General features: G+C 39.3%; 1 protein-coding gene across 1 annotated transcript; it reads right to left on the reverse strand.

Annotated features, from left to right (window-relative positions):
* Window positions 1–3,428: 3,428 nt before the first annotated feature.
* Window positions 3,429–21,322, reverse strand: LOC100560311 (monoacylglycerol lipase ABHD6). Its single transcript, XM_016991688.2, has 7 exons — window positions 21,238–21,322; window positions 12,490–12,643; window positions 9,483–9,639; window positions 7,218–7,331; window positions 5,969–6,101; window positions 4,825–4,943; window positions 3,429–3,515 (listed from the first exon to the last, which is right to left on the reverse strand). Exons 1-7 carry the CDS (start codon window positions 21,263–21,265, stop codon window positions 3,429–3,431), a joined length of 792 nt encoding a protein of 263 aa, XP_016847177.1. The 5' UTR covers window positions 21,266–21,322.
* Between the last annotated feature and the right edge of the window lie 2,347 nt (window positions 21,323–23,669).

Here is a 23,669-nt window from a genome sequence, read left to right on the forward strand (position 1 = left end):
TTTTGCCTTCCCACTAAGGTGGTACCTATTGATCTACTTTCATTGCATACTTTCAAACTGCTAGGTTGGCAGAAGCTAGGGCTGACAGTCAGGAGCTCACTCTGACTCGTGGCTTTGAACTGCTAACCCTCCAGTGGACAGATTTCCTGCAGCTAAAACTTTAACATGTGCTACCATGGCCTCAACTCTATGACTCTAGGTTTAGGTAAATTCAAATATACTAACATAGGATTTATCTTATTTTATTTCAGAAATGTAAAACTCCCCCTTGCAGGGTACCTTGCATTACAAGATGGTTTGCATGGTAATGAAACACATGAAGACAAACTTATAGTTAAAAATAAAACAAAGAGAAGTAGATAGTGAGTTTAAAAAAATCTTAATCCTTTGCTTTATATCTAGTAGGGATGAAATTATATGAGAAATTATCTGCAACATGCTGAGATTTATTTTCTTTGGTCAGATTGAGCGTCTCCTGTTTGGAAACCTGAAATTCTCCAAAGTTCAAAATTGTTCACATGAGTGTCTGAAGTCATGACACCTTGCTTTCTGATAGTTCAATGGACACAATTTTTGTTTTATGAAGAAAATTGTTTAAAATGTTGTGTATAAAATTGCCTTCAGTCTCTATATAAGGTGTATGTGAAACATTAGTAAAGTTCATATTTAGACTTGGGCCCCAGCTATAATTTATCTCATTATACAGTAGAGTCTCACTTATCCAACATAAATGGGCCGGCAGAATGTTGGATAAGCGAATATGTTGGATAATAAGGAGAGATTAAGAAAAAGCCTATTAAACATCAAAATAAGCTATGATTTTACAAATTAAGCACCAAAACATCATGTTATACAACAAATTTGACAGAAAAAGTAGTTTAATATACAGTAATGCTATGTAGTAATTACTGTATTTATGAATTTAGCACCAAAATACCATGATGTTTTGAAAACATTGACTACAAAAATGCGTTGGATAATCCAGAATGTTGGATAAGCGAGTGTTGGATAAGTGAGACTCTACTGTATATGTATATGCAAATACAAGTATTTCAAAACCTTTAAAAAATGTAAAATCCGAAACACTTCTGGTCCTAAGCATTTAGGAGAAGGTATATTAAAGCTATATTAATGTGCCCGCTCACTGCTTTCCCTAACAATCCTCTTCTTTGAACTTTTAGGGCTTTACTAGATCCCAATGATACCTGTCAACAGATGCTAAGATCTTAATCCTTTTCCTACGCTGGTGAACACCCAAGCAATAAATTGGCTTGACAACAGATATCCAAAATGGGTAAGAACAGCTTTCAAATATGGTCTTGTGACAAGTGATAAAAACCAGCTCAGTAATGCTTTATCCATATTTTTCTTTCCAGAGGAGAAATGTTTCTCGAAAAAGCTATCACTTTGATTCTTTAATGGTGTTTATGTCCATATCTTACTGTCCACGTTGCCACAGACTGAGTGGTAGAATTGCAAGAGGAGTTTTGCAGATTTTCTGGGCCTATCTAGCACTATGAAGTGTCCACATTTCTCCAACATATGGACTTGGGAATTGACGACAGCGTTGGCTAAAATGTCAGCCCCTGAAGGGTCAAGCACCTGAAAAACAATAAGACAGGATTGTTATTGTTCCTCTGCTTCTGATGTTGTAATGTCCATTCCCTGCGAACTGGGATTCAGAAACTAATACAATACAATATAATACAATACAATAAGGATGGGATGAAATAGAGAAGAAACTTTTCAGGCAAGAAGGTGGCTTGAGGACCTTTACCTTGTCATCCTTTCCCCAAATGATCTGGGTGGGAGCTCTGATCTTACTCATGTTATCATGAAGGCTGTACTTGGACTTTGCACTGGAGAGGTCTAAAAAGTCTGCCCAGAAAGGAGATAAAAGATTATATTTGATATTGTTAGAGCTCCTGACTATAAGACCTAAGATTAGGTTCATGTCTATTTTCATAATTTAGAAAAGTTCCTGTTTGGGAATCTAGTGTCCTGAATACTGTGGCCAGTTTGGCTAAAGTTCATCAATGTCAAAGTTTTCTGGGAACTATTATCCAAATTAGGACTTTCTACTCTCATTTTGTGAGTAATAAATTGCAGCAAAGGTAATAGTAGAGAGAACCACCCCTCCATCTACTCAGATTGTACGTAAGGATAACAGAGACATTTGTCACAAGGTTCATCTCCCTGTTAAAGGAAGCTTGCCTTTGTCACCATGTTGAATGCATTGTCTGCCCTTTTGTCCCAGAACTGGGTGTAGTTCCAGACCTTCCCAAGTGATGTCTTAGCACGGAACACTGTCACAACTTATTAATATAAGATAGCATTTATTGGTAGTAAATGATGCCACAGAGCAGCATTCCAGCCCTTTTGCGGATGGCACACAACACCCCCAACGGCCTCAAACCAATTTTACCAAGACAATACCTAGCTGGTGGTCAAAGAATGATTTGCTTTCCCAGCTATGTTTTTAAAATACTGAAATTGGGAAGTATTACTTTGGGAAAATACGTTGCATTGGTAATACAAAATGCCATTTAGACAAAAATATTGTCTGTGTGATTGCCAGTGGTAACTGGAAATGGAATTTGGGTGGCTGCTTTTAATACTAGCATTATAGTATAATAATAATATTTATTTGTAGCCCGCCAAAGGGACTTGGAAAGGCTTGCAGAAGCACTCCAAGTGCTGCATATAAACAACAATACACAAGTATAAATACAATGACATAAGTATAATTAACAGCTCATATAAAATCCCACTAATAAAATCATAAGAGTATAAAATCATAAAAATTCCTAAAACGCAGTAGAAACTATGAATAAGCGGGCTATCTGCCGTAACAATCAAAGTGTGGAGCAATACAATTGGTGGTTCATCAAGCTGACCATAGATTACTGAGGATCAAAGGTCTGTCTGAAGAGCCATATTTTTAAACTCACCTGAAAGGCTTGAAGGGGGCAAGTCTCATTTCTTTAGGGAGGGTATTCCAGAGCTGGGGAGCCACCACCGAGAAGGCCTTCTCTCTTGTCCCCAGCAACCGTACTTGAGACGGTGGTGGGACTGAGAGAAGGGCCTTCCCAGCAGATCTCAATGCCTGCACTGGTTCGTAAAAGATAGATTATGCTATAATATTACAAAACCCTTTCCATTTAAGTAGAAATATGCTAATATTTTAACATATTTATATTTAAATTCATATTCCACAATTCTGAAAAGACAGCAAAATAACACTGAGACCATATAATCCTATGGAGATTCTTCTGCTCTTAAAAATACAGGTCTTTGTTCAATCATAGAAAATATAGTTTCTCTGATAGTGGGAAACCCTTTACAAGGCTATTGTACACCAAACACTGCAAAGTTTGAATGTCATCCATTATTTAGATGCTCTCAGGAGAAAGATGTACTACGTTTTGTTAGTTCTTTGTTGTCATGCAATTGCACTTACAGTTTATATAAAAAGCTTTATCTGGTCTCGAAGCTGCAAGGTATCCCTTGAGATGCTAAGGTGGAAAAAAACCCATGGGAAATTGGTATCAGGATTGCAAGAAATAATAATAACCTTATTCTTATACTCCGCCAACCATAAAGTGAAAAGAGGCACATATTATTGTAGAGCCTAGGGACTGGGCATTTCTGACAAGGGACTAGGCATTGTCAAATGCAAACTGAAACATCCAAGTTTTTATGCCCCTACGAAATGAGGACCGTGTCGAGGCTTGTCTAAGTTCCCGTGGGAGGGAGTTCCAGTGTTGAGATCAAACCACCGTATGTATGTGTTGTATTCTCCTATTAGATCTCTCATTTTTATTTTATTCATGGTTTCCTGCTTAGTGATTAGGTATTTAATAAAAGGTTCTAGTCTAATTGTTCCTGTGTGCATTAGAAATCAATCCCCAAATTAAACAATTTATGTATATGTGCCATCAAGCTACCTGTTGACTTACTGTTACCCCATGAATTGCATAGGATTTTCTCAGGCAATGAATACTCAGAGGTAATTTTGCCAGGTTTTTCCTCTGAAATACAGCCCACCGCACCAGATATTCATTGGTGTTTTCCCATCTGAGTACTAGCATGGGCTGACCCTGCTTAGATACCAAAATCAGACAGGATCTGATTTGTGATATCTCTAGATTCAGATGCGCTTCAACTATCAAGAGCTTTTAATATTATTCAATTAGAGCAGGTATGGGCCAACTTGGGCCCTCCAGCTGTTTTGGACTTCAACTCCCACAATTCCTAACAGCCTACTGGCCAGTTTTTGTTTAGCACCTAGCAAATGTGTTTGTATGTGCCTTTAAGTTATCCGTCAGGGTGATCCTATGAGTTTCATAGGGTTTTCTTAGATATGAAGTATTCAAAGATTGTTTTGTCAGTTCCTGCCTCTAAAATTTACCCTACACAATCTAGTCGTTGTTTGTCTTTCATCCAAGTCTTAACCAGAGCTGACTCTGCTTAGCACCTTGTAACTTTAGGGTATTACTTCCCAAATTCTTGACTTTCTGGTGTTTTGAACTTTAGCTTTCAGGTGTTTCCCCACAATCTCTGATCATCTGAGATTTCTGAGAACTGAAGTCCAAAACACCTGAAGGATTAAAAATTGGGAATCACTAATTTAAGATATTTAGGTCTCCCACCTGACAATGCAGGTGTCTTAATAAAAACAATTACAGAAAGTGTTTCCTATACAGAGTGTCTATTATCCAATCTATCTTCTCAGATTTCAAGAGAAGGAGAGTTTTCCAAAAGTTAGAGACAGTATTAGCAAATATCAGACCAGAGAACATTAGTTGTTGGCTCTTTCCTCACCTGCAGATTTGTTCGGCTGGAATGGTATACACCATGTTTAAGAAAGTTGTGTGATTGCATGGATCGCTTCTGCTTCTTCAAGTACTTGACCAAGTCACTAGCTTTTGGGTACCTCAGACCTGAGAGTTGGGAAAGAAGGCAAAGATGAAAGGTTGAGGGGAACCAGTTATAAAATATGGGACGCTAGACTGCTTCCTTGATGTGTTTTGTCATCACAACATATCAGGGGAGATTCCACCTAAACACTAGAAGAATTTCCTGATTGTAAGAGCTGTTTGGACAATGCATGATTTCACAACACAGTAATTCAGTTTTACTGGCAAACCAGAGGTTAAACCAACCACTTATAAGAATTAGATAAAGGTAAAGGTTTTCCTCTGACATTAAGTCTGGTCGTGTCTGACTCTGGAGTTTGGTGCTCATCTCTATTTCTAAGCCGAAGAGCTGGAGCTGTCCGTATATGCCTCCAAGATCATGTAGCCGGCATGACTGCATGGAGTGCCATTACCTTCCCGCCGGAGGGATACCTATCAATTTATTCACATTTTGCATGTTTTTGAACTGCTAGGTTGACAGAAGCTGGGGTTAACAGTGGAAGCTCATCCCACTCCCCGGATTCAAACCTTTTGGTCAGCAAGTTCTGCTGTGCCTCTGGGGGCTTCCTTATAAGAGTTACGGACACATAAATACATTGTAATAATGAAATGTATGGGACACAGTATATCATGAAAACCTGTCAATTTATATTTCTTGGCAGGGAGTTGGACTGGATGGCCCATGAGGTCTCTTCCAACTCTATGATTCTATGATTCTATTACTTATTTCACATAAACTCAGAGGTTTCTAATTACATTAGCATGACGCCTACACACTGAAGTCGACACACTAACATGTCGCAACACACAGTTTTTAGGATGCTACCTTCCAGACTCTCCAGGCAAATGTAAACAGATTTTGGGTTGTAGGAAAACATTCAGAAAGGCAGAGTTAAGGGCTGTTCAAAATATTCCATCACTGCTCCTTTTCATATACATTCCGATGAGAGCCATATCATGGTTGCTTCATATAATAATAAATGTTCATTTTCATCCATTTTCCTATGGCCTGGAGACAGGCTTTGAAGGAAATTTATCCCGACACTCACCAGCTGGGCACAGGAGTGATAAGCAGCAGACATCAGATGGATAAAGTATAGCATAAAGCCCAGCTACCATTCCTCCTGTGGAAGTGCCAACCAAGTGGAAAGGCTTTCTATCCATATCGATGCACTTGACAAACTGAAACATGAAGCAGAAACCAAGAGGTGTTAAGTGAGAGGAAGACTTTAAGGCTTGGTGAGATCATTTACCAAGAAAGTACTCAGTTTCTTATAACAGATTCCAGATGATATGAGAAGTGTAGAGGAAGGGGTGGAGGGGTGTGTGTGCATCGGTGCTTATATGCAGGAGTGTAACTACGGAGGCGGGCAAAATGCAAACATTGACTGTACCCCTTAATCAGAACTGTGCCGATCCAATGAAAGTTTCCTTCACTCTCTAGATTTGTAGAATTTCAGTAGTTTCAGAGTTTTACTGAACTTTTGGAAACAGATTTTAGGAATGAAAATAAAGGAGTTAGTCAAGATTACCAAAGAAATGCAAACACAACTTTTAGAGTTCTAAGGATGAATGGCTTTCATGGTCTTATTTCCTGCAGTGTTACAAGTTTCATTGGGTGAGCAGAAGTTTCATCAGGGCCTTATTTTGCCCTCCCCATTGCTATACCTCTGTACAGTTTCCACTGAGTGCAAGATACAGCTCTAGTTCTGAAGAAATCAGCAGACTTCTGACTCCATGTATAATGATATGAGATACTGGCCCTTCCCTAGATTAACCAGCCACTGTAGAAATAGCCATAGCTAGTTCTGGGATGACATAGCCATCCACCACCCACAAAGAGGCATATTTCACTTGGGGAAATACTGAATTAATTTAAACTGACATGGGTATGCGAATAGAAAGTTCTTGTGATTGTTGAAAGTTTTCTGGGAATACTTCAAGATGTGAGAAACCATGTAGACCTCAAAAAAAATAAACAAAGAAGAAAAGGAACAAAACAAGAGGCTTTTTATGTTTCCAGTTAATTTAGATGGATATTATTACTGCTTGAACTAGGACAAACTTGATTATAGTACAGGTTAAGTATCCCTTATCTGAAATGCGTTGGGCAAGATGTCACCGTCTTAGCAACCCAGGTAGGCAATTCTGAAATTTGTTTCAGATTTGGGGGTCTGGAAAAAAGGATGCTCAATCTGTCTGCCCCAGACTTGGCCAAATGAGGAATTGATATACTAGAAACACTCAACTGTGAGTTTTAAAAATATCCTACAGTTATGATGGCTACAATCAACATACCTGATGTATCCTTTGAGCCTGAGTTGCTGCTGTGTAACTTTCTCCTAGCAAACGAGTAGTTTCTCCATGTCCAGGCATGTCAAGGCAGACCAAGTGAAGGCCCTTAGGAAAGAGCTGTGTAAAGACACAACATGGATTGTGAAACCAAAGGCTCAGAGCAATATTCGCTGGATCACTTTGTCACCAAAGGGTGGAGTGATCAATGTATTTGAGCACCATTGTATTCAATTTCATTTCAGATCATAGGCAGGTGGATGAAGATACCTTTCTGACAAGATCCCATGAAACAGAAAGAAACCAAAGAGAGCCATGCTGGTGGTAACTGTACTGTTTCATTTCTGAAATGAAGGGCCCTTAGTATCTAATCGGGTTTGGTTCCAGGACCTCCTTTGGATACCAAAGGATCTGTGAATGCTCAAGCTCCATTTATATACAATGGCGTGCCTTATATAAAATGTCAAAAGCAAGGTTTGCTTTTATTTATTTATTTATTTCCCTCCTTTCTATCCCGCCCTTCTCACCCGAAGGGACTCAGGGCAGCTCACAATCTGGCAAAAATTCAGTGCCAATATACAATACAAGAAGATAAAACATAAGCAATTAAAACAATTTAATAGTTTAACAAAATACAATAAATACATTTAAAACCATACAGTATAAAATTCTTGAACCATTTATCCAGAAAACCTTGTACATAAACCTTAATCCGGACCAAGTCGAAGCCAACAAAATGTATTCATCAAATGCTTGCCCACAAAGCCAGGTCTTCACTTTTTCCCTAAAACTCAGAAGGGAAGGAGCCTGCCGAATATCACTGGGGAGGGAGTTCCACAGCCGAGGAGCCACCACTGAGAAGGCCCTGTCCCTCGTTCCCACCAGCCGCGCCTGTGAGGTAGGTGGGATCAAGAGCAGGGCCTCTCCAGATGATCTTATTGTTCTTGATGGTTCATAGGAGGAGATACATTCAGACTGCAGGAAATAATTTCAAGCTGTGGATGTGGATACAGAAGGCTGGCTGTACATATAGTATTCCAGAAACAATGTCTATGGGAAGGTAGAAAGTTTTGATCTCATCTTCTAACACAGGCATGGACAAGCTTCAGCCCTCCTGGAGTTTTGGACTTCAATTCCCACAATTCCTAACAGCCAGTACAGTAGGCTGTTAGGAATTGTGGGAGTTGAAGTCCAAAATACCTGGAAGGCCAAAGTTTGCCCATGCCTGTTCTAACATCACCATGATTGAAAGCCATAGCAAATATCGGGCTATGGTGCACTGGTTAGTAGGCAGCTGCAATAAATCACTACTGACCAAGAGGTCATAAGTTTGAAACCAGCCCAGGTAGAAGTGAGCTCCTGACCATTAAATAGTCTAGCTTGCTGTTGACCTATACAGCCAGAAAGACAGTTGCATCTGTCGAGTAGGAAATTTAGGTAGCACTTTATGCAGGGAGGCTAATTTAACTAATTTACAACACCATAAAAAAATCTTCCAGCAGCGTGTGGAAGAATGAGGAAGTACACCATAAAGGACTCGGTGTCACAAATGGACAGTGAAGCGGTAGCTCTCCCTGTGGCCAGAATCGAGCATACCCTCATGAAGCCGGAAGCTGGAATGTTAAATTGCCTCTGTGTCTGTCTATATATGTCATATGTCTAATGGCACTGAATGTTTGCCATGTATATGTGCATTGTGATCTACCCTGAGTCCCCTTTAGGGTGAGAAGGGTGGAATATAAATACTGTAAATAAATAAATAGTCTCCTTCACATTAAAAGCAATAATAAGCCTTCCCATTCTATGTTTGGATGGGGGCTAGATTCATGCCTAGTGTTGCTTTCTATTTAAAAAACATATTGAGATTTTAAAGGATGCCAAATATCATACTTTACTTTTCCATTGATGTAAAAGTGTGCAAAGTACAAATAATCTTGGGTGTGTGCATGTCTCTTAACTATTAGAGAGACTGGGGTGCTGGCGGGGGAGATATGTGCAACTGTTTTGAATGGCATATAATGAATAACCTAGTACAGTATTCTTTGTCACAGAAATGGTCCTGTCAAGAGAAATGATGAAATCATTATCTCAGGAAGCTGAGTGGGAAGCAAGTAGATAGGACACAATGTGCTGGGAAACTCTCTTCTGCAAGAGATGTGGAAATGGATAGGAAAAAAGACAATACTATTTCCTCTGCTTTTGTGTCTTCAGTCACATCAGCCATGCTTAAGCATCAAAGCTTTGCAAAAGAAAAAATAAATAGAAACATACCTTGATGGCATTTAACCACACGTCTTTGTTGAATGAGAACCCATGAAGCATCAGAATGGAGGGCTGGAGTCCAGGTTGGCCACGGGAGAAGTAACAGAACCTATAGCCTTCATGCTCCACATATTTAACCTTCACGCCCCTTTTCTGACGTTTGTACCTAAAGAATGCAGAGAGAAGCAACATGATTTGGCACAGGAAGAATACTTTAATAATGTCCTATTAAAGTTTTAGGGTGTTTGCCAGCTTTGCTATCTACACCTGGATGATCATTCTGTGAAATGGGAATAATTCAGAAAAGACTTCAGTTATACATGCCTTTAGGACTTTCTTAGACCTGTTGTAGCAAATCAACTTAAATGGTATACAATCTGTGATATAGCAGGAAGATGTTCTTAGCATCTCAACATAACAGTAATTAGGACCTTGAGAGCTATCTTCTCTTGGAAATTTTCTGGATTCTCATTTTGTGTGTGTGTGTGTGTCAGGAGCGACTTGAGAAACTGCAGGTCACTTTTGGTGTGAAAGAATTGCCCATCTGCAAGGGCATTGCCCATGGGACACCCAAATGTTTTTGATGTTTTTACCATCCTTGTGGGAGGCTTGTCTCATGTCCCCGTATGGAGCTGGAGCTGGAGCTAGAGCTGATAGAGGGAGCTCATCCACTTTCTCCCCGGGTTGGATTCAAACTGGCAACCTTTAGGTCAGCAACCAACTTTCAAGTCATCAGCCCATGGTTTTTGTTTCCATAGTAAGTTCAGTAATCTAATCCTGCAGTTATGGGGATTGTACATACAATGGGACCAGAATCCTCTTGATTTCTGGAGCCAAGTGTGCCCAGAATGCTAACAGAATAATATAACACCATTTCCAACTGTGCTTCTGATCTGTTCTACTTAGTATATTCCTGAGGCATAAAGGAAGTTTGGTCCATTAAGTTCCATAGCTCTTCCTGACTATTTTCCTGCGTTAGCTTCCCATTCAGCTTCCTATTCTGCCATACTTGGGTTGTTAGTTTGGTCCATTGTCTCAAGTCCATATTTTTTTCTCCCTGGCTTATCCTTACTGCTTCTGGTTTTCTACAGCTTCTTCAAAATCAGGTCTAACACTTCCAGCACCATTCAGATAGAGTTCTAGGCTGAGTGTGAGGTAGCAATGCTAGACATGAATTTGGATCCCATTCAAGTAGCAGTAAACTAGGGTTGAAAAATCATAGAATCATAGAGTTGGAAGAGACCTTGTGGCCATCCAGTCCCATCCCCCGCCAAGAAACAGGAAAATCGCATTCAGAATTGCAACCCAACAACCCTTGTGACTCTGAGATTGGGGAAAGGGTAAAGGATATTTTAAAGACAGACATCACATCCACAAGCCTTGCATCTAAATCCAAACCCCATTATTCTGACTAAACAGAACTAAATGCAATGTGTTGTCGAAGACTTTCATGGCCGGTATCACAGGGTTGTTGTATGTTTTTTGAGCTGTATGGCCATGTTTCAGAAATATTCTCTCTGATGTTTCACCCTCTGAGGATTCCTGCCATAGATGTGGATGAAACGTCAGGAGACAATACTTCTGGAACATGGCCACACAGCCCAAAAAACATACAACAACCCAGAACTAAGTGCAGTCTTTCAGATGATATTGTATCACGACTCCCATCTGCTCTAGTCATGATGTCTAATGACGAGAAATACAGGAGTTTTCATCCAACATCTGGAGGGCCACATAAAATGACATGGTGGACTGGATTTGACCCAAAGGCCTAGAGTTTGACATATGTGACCTAAAGAGTCCCAGAGAGCTAATGCTAATCAAATCTGCAAATAATCAAAAGTTAAAACTGCAAATGTGGAGGGCTGACTGTACTATGATAAGAAAATATAATAAAGTGAAGCAAAACTCAGCTTCTGACATAGTAGACATCAGCTTCTAGTTTCTAGTGAGGCACAGTGGAAGCAAAGCAGGTAGCAGCACCTTGGAGAGCTCCATGTGAAATTCAGGCTCAAAAGTCTTACAAATATGGCCAAAGGTTTGTTCCAGCAAGATAATTAAAAATCAAACCCTCCACAGCTACACTTGAGCTTCTGCCTTCACTGAACAAAACCTTTTCATTTAATATAATTCAGCCTGAGAAAAGCCTCTTTCTTCTCTGACAGAGCTTGGAAATGTTTTCTTTATGAACTTTGAATAATTAATGTCATTCTGGGACATTTTTGTAAAAGGTTGGTTTGTGCATAATCACAACCATTTTGATGCAAAATGCATTGCTTCCTGCAAAAAAAAGCAAATGTTTCATCTATCTGCCTGCCTGTCTGTCTGTCTGTCTGTCTATCTATCATCTTCTATATATACATTAATAACAACAACAACTACTACTACAACTACTTTATTTTTATGCCCTGCCTCCATCTCCTTGAAGGGACTTGAGGCGGCTTACACACAGCCAAGCCCAGGTGGTTACAAACATAGTAATAAAACACATCAATATAAAAACAGATCAATAAACATAATAAAATTACATTAAAATAAAACATGGTTTGATAAAAAAAAACCTGAGGAAGTATATGTGGCACAGACAGCCTCCGGCCTCCATGGGCAGGCAATAGTTCCCAGTGCTGAGGAGCCACCACTGAGGGGGGAAAGGAAGGGGCCTGAGGCTGTTAGGAATTGTGGGAGTTGGAATCCAAAACACCTGGAGGGACCAAGTTTGCCCATACCTGTGTTAGACCCTTCATTTCTTTACTGGCTATCTTAATTTACACATTTATTCCCTGGGGTTCTTGTCTTGAGGAACATACTGTTCCCTGCTTAAGAAGTTATCTATTTGATTTCTATGGAAAATATATCACTAGTAGAAAGGCTGTTACCATTCTCATATTTTGGATGACAACCCTCATGATCCCTGATCATTTGCTGTGAAGACTGGAAGTTTTGGCCGCAAACATCTGCAGAATGCTTGTGTGCCTACAACTACTCTGCACATTCACATTCCTAGATTTACACTCACCACATCATGATCTGGAATATCTTTAGTGAAGGTCCCAGGTGGTACATGGTGAGGAAGGTAAATATCAAGACAGACAGAATGAAGGTCAAGGTCCTCTTGAATATCCTGTGCAAGCACAATTCCATCTCTGCTTGTTGAAGTTCTTCTTTATCACCTGGGCAAGAAAAGAATAAAAGTAATAGATACCCACAAATGTAGTGATTGCTTTAGCAATGTTCAGTCAACAAGTATAACGTAAGAACTCATATAGAATAAAATACAATATGTTCAGAATTCACAATTGTAATAAACATAATCCATACATCAAAAATGACTGTAGCTCAACAATATATGTTCTGTATATAATTGTTCACTTATTCAATCAGTTCATTGTGCTGAAGAGCAAGTAGGTCACAGTAGATCCCTCAACAATATATGTTCTATATATAATTGTTCACTTATTCAATCAGTTCATTGTGCTGAAGAGCAAGTAGGTCACAGTAGATCACGACCGGTTTCGAATAGGTCTTCTTCAAATTTGAAAGGGATCGTAATGATTATAGTAACAATCGTGTATATAAATGGCTATATTCAAACCAGTTCCACCCCAGAAAACAAGTTAGATTCACTGAACACACATCAGAGGAGGAAAATGAATCTATGACGGATAGCTCAGGCAGCAGTGTGACTTCTAGAAGAACAGGACATATACCAGAGCCAAGACGCACAGGTCGCATCAGAAACAAACCTAATAGGTTTTTTCAAGGGGCCATGGATGGGAGACGGAAGACTTGATAGTAAATCTATCAAAACGGGTATTATCACCCCATGAAAGATCCATAGTGAATAAAGGTCTGTCCTTTGTCCCCAAACCTAAATACAACCCTTTCAAGATGTGTATTGAATTGACACAATTATTTCGGTCTATTAGATTACGACATTACTTTGGCACTAAAATAAATACGAATACCACCATGTTCAAATCACGTAGCAATTTTTTCCCAATAACTGACCATGTGGGGATTAGAGCCTTTGAGAAAGTTATTACCAATGAATTATGTTATACACCATCTCATAACAGAAGGATGGGGGGATCAAACTTTTCCAACAGTGATTGGCAGACTCTTCAGAATTTAGCCAATGATAAAGATATTATTTGGAAGCAAGCAGACAAAGGGGGAGCGATAGTACTAATGAATCGAACCGATTACATGGATGAGATTTTTAGACAGTTATCAGTTAGAGAACATTATAAGCACATCAAACAAGATCCAACTACACATATCCAGTCTATCATTAGAACAGTCACCATGGAAGGACTAAGTCTAGGGTACATATCAGAGGATGAATACAACTTCCTGAACACTTCATATCCCAGAATTCCTGTATTGTACACATTACCTAAGATACATAAAAACAACACACCAGTTCCTGGCCGTCCTATTATATCAGGTTCAGGTTCCGTTTTGGAACCATTATCTAAATTGGTGGATTTCTATCTGCAACCCTTTGTAAAATTGACTTCATCATATATTAGAGACACAAAACATTTTATCAACATAATTGAGTCCTTAACAATCCCTACTGATTCCGTCTTAATGGCTATAGATGTGACAGCATTATACACTAACATCCCCTTACATGAAGCACGTACCATATGTGAATTAACTTTGAACAAAAGAACTAACTGCCACCCTCCTACACATTTCTTGTTAGATTTAATTGATATCGTTTTAGAGAAGAATTATTTCAAATTTGATCAAAACTTTTACTTCCAAGTGCAAGGGATAGCTATGGGGACTTCCATGGCCCCATCCATTGCCAATTTATTCATGGACAATTTAGAATGCAACTTCATTCTTAACCGCACTTACAACCCTATTGCAGACACTGTAATCAAATACTGCAGATTTATCAACGACATTTTTATTATCAGTAAATCCCATCAGGCTGCGGAACAATTATTATCATGGATTAATACAATTCACCCTAATATTAAATTTACAGGAAATATTAGTTCAACATCTGTGGTTTTCTTGGATGTCTCAGTTATAAAAGAGAATAATCAACTAAAGGTTAGAAATCATCGAAAAACCACAGACAAGAATGCTTTACTACATTACAATAGTTACCACCACTGGGCCTTGAAAAACAACTTACCCTTCTCACAGATACTTAGAATCAAGCGTAATTCCTCCTCACAAGAAGACTTTAATCAGGAGGTAGAAATAATGAAATCTCAATTTAGAAACCGAGGCTATCCTGAGCACATTATTCAGTCAGCTGTCTCAAAAGCATCAAATATACCAAGAACTACATTACTCAAAGACAGGACTAAACAAAGAGTTGACAGGTTGATATGGCCACTCACCCTTACAAACATGTCTAACATCGCCATCAAAACCATCAAAAAATATTGGAATTTAATTAGGGATATTCCAGGATGTGAGAAACCCCCTTTGCTTACAAGAGAACAAAAAACATTAAGAACATTCTTATCCATTCAAATATTGACAACAAACGTCTTACCAAACCAATTCTAATGGAGAACTTTCGATGCCACCATTGTTCTGTATGTCCTCAATTAGTAGCCTCAAAAACATTCATAGATCCACATTCACATCGGGAGCATAAATACACCCACTTTGCTACTTGTAGTACGAAGGGAGTTATATATATGATTGTTTGCGAGTGCAACTTAGCATATATTGGTCAGACTCAACGGTCAGTAAAATCATGAATCATTGAACACAAAAGCAGAATTAGGAATCTGTCGAGGGAATCAATACTTTACAAACATTTTCATGATCACCAACACAGTCCAGATTCATTTAAATTCCACATATTAGAAGTGGTGACACAAACTTCTGACATGGTGTCAAGAGTCAGACGCCAATTAGCGAACAAAAATAGAGTTTATTCAGCAGATAAGCCAAAAAGTAATGTTAACACAGAAAAAACCTTGAAACACTTCACTATCAGTGCTTCAAGAGCAGTTCAAACAAAAATATAATTCAGCAACACAAGCAGGTAAAAACAAAGCTAAACAAACTTAGTGCAAACTGCACTTTCTGAGTCCAAGCCCTGCCAGCCAGCTCTGTAGTTTTCAAAGGAACAGTTCCCAAAAGAAAACACCAAATTGGTCAGGAAACAAACAAACAAACTAAGAATGCAGTAGACTGCTTCCACAATGTGGATAAAGCCGAAGGCTGCAAAAGGATGGTGAAAAGACGTCGTCCGGGATTCCAAGGTCAGGTCAGGAGATAACAGCGGTGTCCAAAGAGCAAGCCAGGAGTCAAAAGCCGATAGTAGTCATCAATCACAGGGTGAAGGCAGTAGCAAGGTCAAATTCCGATCCAAGGTCTGAAGAGGGTGCAGTCATCCAAAACAGGTCCACGATAAGACACAGTGAGAGCCAAGCTAGGTGATAACAGCAGATTCAAATCATAGTCCAAGTCCAGTCTTCATGGAAACACAGAGATCCCAATGGCGCCTCAGCAACACCTTGCCACACGCAAAGTGCAGTGGCCAAACATTCCCATTTTATTCCCCTTCCTCCTGGGTGACCAAACACTCACACCCAAACACCAGGTGTCCCAAATCTACTCAGAGTCTGAGCTCCACACAGCTAGAGCTCGTGGATCTGGAGTACCTAGCAATTCGTCGGAGTCCTAATCATCCTGCCCACACTTAGCCCCATGAACACTTAAAGAACCATCCTCCCTTCTCCAAGCATCCCAATTGGGATCAGCTCCTGCAGAAACCCCAGGTTCAGAAGTATCCATAAACCCCAAATCCCCAGACATCTCCGGTGGCTGTGCCCATTCAGTGCCTGCTTCCCCAGCCACCACCTGCTCCTCAGCATCCATCTCCCCATCTGAATCTTCCTCAGAAGATCCCCCATATAGCTCTCTAAGTCGCTTCCTGCGCAACTCCTCCAGTGAACCCTCATCACGAGGGTTTTTTCTTCCTCTTCGAATTCCATCCCCATCAACCATAATCCCCGAAGGCGCAGTCACAACACATGGATTACAATATTAAACTCTTACAAAGAGAATCATACTGGGTGTTTAAGTTACAAACTGAGCACCCCCGAGGTCTTAATGAACATAATTCATATAATTACTTCATGTGAATCTGTACTTGGTATTTCTTACCACACTATAAATTCCAACCAAACTGGGAGAACCACCAGTGCCATCTAGTGTTGAGTAACACATATATGAATATACTCAGTAACCCCATATTGCTTTAAATGAATAATGGCTACCTGAAATCATCCCACCTGAGGACAAAACTTCCCATTATATTGTGAGGTTACCAAATAACAATTTATACTCGCTATAAGAATCAACCAAGAGCCAGCAGAGTATCAACACTGTGAGTATATAAATAAGATACTATCTTAATTGAAACTTAAAAATCTTAAATTATGTTATAGCCACTGTTTGTTCCTTTTATTTAGACCCACTCTAGAAAAAAAGAGAAGAAGACATAAAAACACAACTAGAAACAGGCGCATAAAGGGTATACATATGAATGTACTATTGTAAGTCTCTATGTCAAATTTATAATGACATTTATATGGATATGTTATATGTTTATATGTTTTTGGGTTAATTCATTATAATTTTCCCAGATTAATTCACTTGAAGAAGACCTAGTCGAAACCGGTCGTGATCTACTGTGACCTACTTGCTCTTCAGCACAATGAACTGATTGAATAAGTGAACAATTATATATAGAACATATATTGTTGAGGGATCTACTGGGACCTACTTGCTCTTCAGCACAATGAACTGATTGAATAAGTGAACAATTATATACAGAACATATATTGTTGAGCTACAGTCATTTTTGATGTATGGATTATGTTTATTACAATTGTGAATTCTGAACATATTGTATTTTATTCTATATGAGTTCTTACGTTATACTTGTTGACTGAACATTGCTAAAGCAATCACTACATTTGTGGGTATCTATTACTTTTGTGCATAACCAGGAACCCATTTACAAGAAAAGAATAAGGCAATCATTAGCTTTATTAGAAGGAGAGGACACGAGAGGGATATTAAATCAAAATCCACCATTAACATTGCCTTTGGGATGGACATGCTTCCAGGATGGAGTTGGGGGAAAGTATTGCCAGGAGTTTGGTTTATTTATTTCATGTCAAAAGCATTGCATAAATAAATAAGTATAAAACTGATAAAATAAAGGGAGCACAAGCAGCTAAATAATTTTAAACCAAAATGGACAACAATAACAGCATTGTCTGTAGCTTTAAACAGTTCTTCTGTGCATGAGACAAGGTATTGTGGGCAAGCATACATATGCAGAGTTGTTTGTTCTGCTCCACAGTCGCATATGGTGAAGGATTCCTCCAGGTAGTGCCACTTTGCCAGGTTGTCTTTTGATCTGCCAACTCCACTTCTGAGTCTGCTCAGGGATTTCCATGTTGCCCATTCTTGGTTTGCCCCTGGAGGAAGACCCTTGTGGGGGGCCATCCAGTTGGAATTGCCTGATTTTGCTGCCCACAGGGATATTCTTGTTGTTGCTCGAGGAACATTTAGAGAAGTGGTGGTTCTCATGAAACTTTTCCTTGATTTGAGTCTACTGGGAGTAGGTTGATAGCCCCACAATGGGTGGCTTTCACAATGTTCAACTTTATTTCTCTCGCAATTGGCAGCAACTTCCTGTTGCACATCATGGGGGGGCAATGCCAGCTTAGCTTATAAAGTCTATCAACAGGTGTAGGATTAAGACATCCTGTGATTATTCTACATGTTTTATTCAGTGCTATATTCACCTGTTTCGTGTGGGCAGATTTATGCCGGACAGGGCATGCATACTCAGCAGTTGAGTAAGACAAGGCCAGGGCTGATGTTCTTATTAATGCGCTATCAGTGAGTTTCAGCAGGTTGGTATTGTGTTCAGCTACTTTGTGCTAGTATTTGCACAGTATTTCCTAAATATTAGTGTTCGATCTAAGGTGACGCCGAGATATTTAGGGTGAGAGCAGTGTTCAAGCTTTTGGCCTTCCCAGGTAATTTTGTACCAGGAGTTTGGTAATTTACCATCAATGAACATTAATCTATGGTGACTTTTTGGATGAGGGTTTGTCAAGAGCCTCGGTCATCAGATGCCCAACTGAATCATGTAAACTCAATGCCACAATTTCCTTGATTATATTGATCTACCTATAACCAGGAACTTCTGCAATATTGGTTTAATACTAAGTGATTGAAATTAAAATGTTTTGATTTCCCATCTATTGTCTATGAGGCTTTACTACCTGAAGTATCTTATCTTCCCATATTAATCTTGCCAAGTTTTGAGACCCTTGAGGAAGGCTTTCTTCATTCCTCCACTGAATAGGCACATTTGACAAGGACCTTTGCTCCCAGACAATTGAATGCCCGTCTATGGGAAACTAGAGGTGCATCTACACTGTAGAATTAATGCAGCTCAATACTATTTTAACTGCCATGGTTCAGTGCTATGAAATTCTGCATTCTTTGGCAGAGAGGGCTAAAAACCTTGAAAAACTACAACATTCATGACCCCGATGTTATTTTCTAATTCACTGTGTGGAGAAGTCTAAAGGGAGGTATCACATATAGCATCACTGCAGATGACACACATTTTCAAGGCAAGAGAAATAAGATATGACTCAAAATATCCTCCTACCTAGCCTTTTATTTCCCCAGCAATTTAGATACCCATTTAGATTTCAATGTTCAGAAGCGCTTGAAGGATGCAAGATCAAAGCAGCAAATGAATCCATGCTGCTCATTAACCTTGAATATTTGTCATTTCAATCATATTGTGCATGACTCCTTTGCCTCTCCATAGACATGTCAACAGAAACTTGCAACAGGACAGCAAGCTAGTCATTAAGCAAAACATAAGTGTCATATGGGAGCAAATACAAAACAAATAAAGAGCTAGACATTAATTCAAAATGTCAGACAATGAACCTTTAATCAACTATAATTGCCAAAACATGTTTTGAGAAAGTCCATTAAAATTCCCATTATGGAAGGGGTGGGAAACTTTGGTAAGGTAAGGGCTCCTTTTTGGGTCCCACTAAGAACTGATCAGGTTGATCGAAGTGTTTCTTTTAAAAAAAAGTTCTGGTGTCCATTCACAGTTTTAGGGAAGATAAGGTTAAATGTAAGGAACAGGAACTTGCTTGTGATCCATTTTTTAAAAGCCCTTAAAGACTTCTAGAAAAGGTTGTTTGCTTTCCTTCTCAGAATGAATGTAGGAAGTTTTTCTTTGGGGGAGGGGGTTGTATGGAGCCTGAAAAAATATTTTGGGGGCCTCATGTAATCCCTTAAAGCCTTTAAGTAGAAGGAAATTTTTTTATTGCATTTGTTTCAGTATTCAGACCAAACCCAGCAATCTTGTTGACTGGGAGTTATAGTCCAAAACACATGTGTACAAACTTATACATTAACTCATGGTCATACAATAAATAAAGATAAAGGTTTTCCCTTGACGTTAAGTCTAGTCATGTCTGACTCTGGGGGTTGGTGCTCATCTCCATTTCTAAGCCAAAGAGCCAGCATTGTCCGTAAACACCCCCAAGGTCATGTGGCTGGCATGACTGCATGGAGCGCCCTTACCTTCCTGCTGAAGTGGTACCTATTGATCTAACCACATTTGCATGTTTTCAAACTGCTAGGTTGGCAGAAGCTGGGGCTAACAGCAGGAGCTCACTCCGCTCCCCAGATTCAAACCGCCAAGTTTCGAGTCAGCAAGTTCAGCAGCTCAGCGGTTTAACCCACTGCATCACCGGAGGCCAGTCATACAATAGGGAAGGAGAAATACATTATAGTAACAATGTAGCCTCAAATTAGATAAAATCATTTTCCAAATATCAGAAAAGTTCTGATGGTCCTAAAATCTTCCTCTTTGTATAACATATAAAGCATATTAGGCAAGTATTTCCCATATATATTCCACATATATTTCCCACACACGTCCCATATTATAGGAACACATTTTCTTAAAGTGTATATTCCATAAAGCTTAACCCGTAACGATAAACAAATTTTTACAATATGATTTGCAGACACAAGCAAAACAATTTGTTCGTCTATTTCTGCAAGTGGAGGCAATCATGCAACCTACCACATATCTTTGGACTCCAGTTCCCAGCATTCCTTATCCTTTGCCATGCGGACTAGGACTGACTTATATTTCATCAGCATCTGGAGAGCTAGATAATTCCCATCTATTTCACAGAGCAAAATTTTGAGATAAGCAACAGTGATGGACATCAAGTTGTTGACCCCAATGTTGCTGAATTAGATAGATAAACAATGTCTTTTAAAGTACTATATGTTACCTGCTACTAAAGCAAAGGTATTACCATTCTACTTGAATATAAAATTCAGTACCCTGGATTCAGCAAATAAATTTTTTAAAATACATATGAAAAAACAAACAGATTAAAAGTTTTATAACAGATTTCAAACAACCAAACACTTTTTCTGCTGAAAGCAACTGAGCATTATACTTACTCCCAGGTTAAGGCAGAACTGGTTTGCCAGAAAGACAAGGTTATAATGATTTAGGACTGCCTCTGTCCAATTAGGTTTTAGCAGGCATTCAAGTCTTGCTTAATTGAATAGAAGCTACCTGAGTATAAATCATAACAACCGATGAACGGATGAAAATGTTCCACTCTATCCATAGCAGTACAAAGGAAATACACTAGATAGGAAAAAGCACGGAAAACCTGTAGGAGTTTCCCACCTGGTCTGACTTTAATCCTTTCTGACATCCATCCATCTCCTGTTGAAAGGCTGCTAAAGCTATCAGCCTAAGGGCTTCCTCATCATATGGGGAAAAGCAATCAGTTCATTTTATTTACATAGGATTACATCAATAGCAAATTTACACATTAATATATTGCTGTCATCTGCTCTGTATATGTATGTGTTTGGGCATGCTTCTGCAATCATACCGTGGCCCCTTGCTATCCACTGAGGTTTGCTTCCAGGAATCCTCGTGGATACCAAAATCCATGGATGTTCCAGTCCCATTATAATTGTTCCATATATAAAATATGTGTTTTATATATATTGGCTTCATAGCTACTGAAGCATGATGTTGCTTACAGGTTCCTATTATTTTTGACACATGCCATCTATACACATACAGTATATCTATATCTTCTATCTATAAACATAATAAAAGTGAAAAATGTGTATGAGTGTTTGTGGAGGAGGTGCCCACTTACACAGACAGCCTCCACAAACAGCTATAGCTCCCACTGAGCAGGAGACACCCATGGCTCTCCCCCCACTGACATGCAGGTTATAGTGAGTGCCATGAACATCCAGCCCAAACCCTGCCAGTGTCCTCCACAAACACCATTCTGCCCCCACCAAAGTGAAGGCTTTCATATGGGGACAATTTTATCCTAGATGTTCTGTTTTTCCTCCAGAATGGACATCCCAGGGTTCCTTAATTTGCATGACCCCGCCCACTGCCTCTACCTTAACCCTTTCCTACCCTTTCTTATGGCAAACAGTTAACAGAGGAATTGATTAGCAACTGAACGAGACGTTTGGAGAGAATTCACAATGACCTACAAGAGTTGTACTTGACTTACATCCAGAGAGCACTGTTCACCCAACCAACGATGGATCTGGACCAAACTTGCCATGGATAATGGTGCTTGCAGTACCTTCACTCATACTGTGACCCCCACCAACAATGGACTGGGACCATAACCCATAACCAACTGAACATTCTGCAGGAGTTAGTGGGAATGGACCTTGAAAATGGAAGTTATAGTTCACCTACATCCAGAAAGCATTGAACCCAACTGACATCAGATCTGGACCAAACTTAACACACAGACCCAACATGGTCAACTGCGCATACGGGCCTGGCTTGGAAGAGACTGATCTTGGATATGGGAGTTTTAGTTCACCCTTAACCCTGAACCCAGCCAATGATGGATCTGGACTAAACTTGACATACAGACCCAACATGGCCAACTGCAAAAACTGTCAGGGTTGGGGGTGATTGCCCTGGGAATCTGGGAGTTGTAGTTCACCCTTATCCAGACAGCACTGAACCCAGCCTACAACGGATCTGGAACCAAACCTCAGTGATATTACCTAACATCCAGAAACAAACAATGCCTTCTTCTAATAACCTGGGCACCGCTAGGTCCCCAAGCTGGTCTTAAATAAGCATCAAGTACAAGTGGAGAAGAAATAATATAATATATAGTTTATTTATTAATGCTTAGACCATAGATCTCTCACATATAGGACAGACAAATAAATACATAAAAACCAGATTATAAAATACAATACAAAATACACAATTAAAATACTATATAAATCATTAGAATCATTAAAATGCTATATAAATCAATGGCGAGATGTACCCTTAAAATACTGCATAAAATACTGTATGAATTGACACTTCCATAGATAAAAACCAAGTAGAATTCAGTATTATTAAAATTTAAACACTTTGGATAGAAACAGCCACACCATGATTAGGTAAAAGCATCTCCAGAACAGTTGACTGCAATGCCAGAAATTAATCTTGCTGGGATTTTCTGCACTGCCAGAGCAAAAAGGGATACCTTGTAATCACAGGGTTTGTGTCAGCCAGGAGATAGAAAATCTTTTCTGAAATGGTGTTAGATTGTAAAAGAAACAGAACAGGTCCTAGAATTTTAGTTCTTGGCTCGGAATACAAAGGACAGGATGACAAATAATGAGGCAGATCCTTAATATCCGAGGCCTCAAAGACACACAGACGGAGAGCCATAGGGGTGCCTGAGTATCCGCCATCAATTATTGCTGTAGGCATGCTTTGAAAGCAAAGGGGTGTGAAGGCTTGCCTAAGTTTTGGAAATGTAAGCTTAGTCAGATAAATGGCCCTTTTGTGGTCAAGTTTGTAAAATTTAAACCAGCTGGAAAATTTGGAATTTTTAATTGTCTGCCTGTCCTGGTGAACACTATGATTAAAAATATATTCATGGAGCGTCTCTCTGGAGTTTTGAACAGAGAGATTATTATCAAATGTAACAAATCCCAAATAAAGACTAACCAAATTGTAACTTCCATCTCTCTTTGCTGATACTTTGTGTCCCTTTCCTGCCTTGAAACTGCACTAACATTAAGAAAAAAGCCTTTTCGAGCTGCGGGAGACTGCCA

The sequence above is a fragment of the Anolis carolinensis genome, chromosome 2, assembly GCF_035594765.1.
Source record: "Anolis carolinensis isolate JA03-04 chromosome 2, rAnoCar3.1.pri, whole genome shotgun sequence".
Taxonomy (NCBI): domain Eukaryota; kingdom Metazoa; phylum Chordata; class Lepidosauria; order Squamata; family Dactyloidae; genus Anolis; species Anolis carolinensis.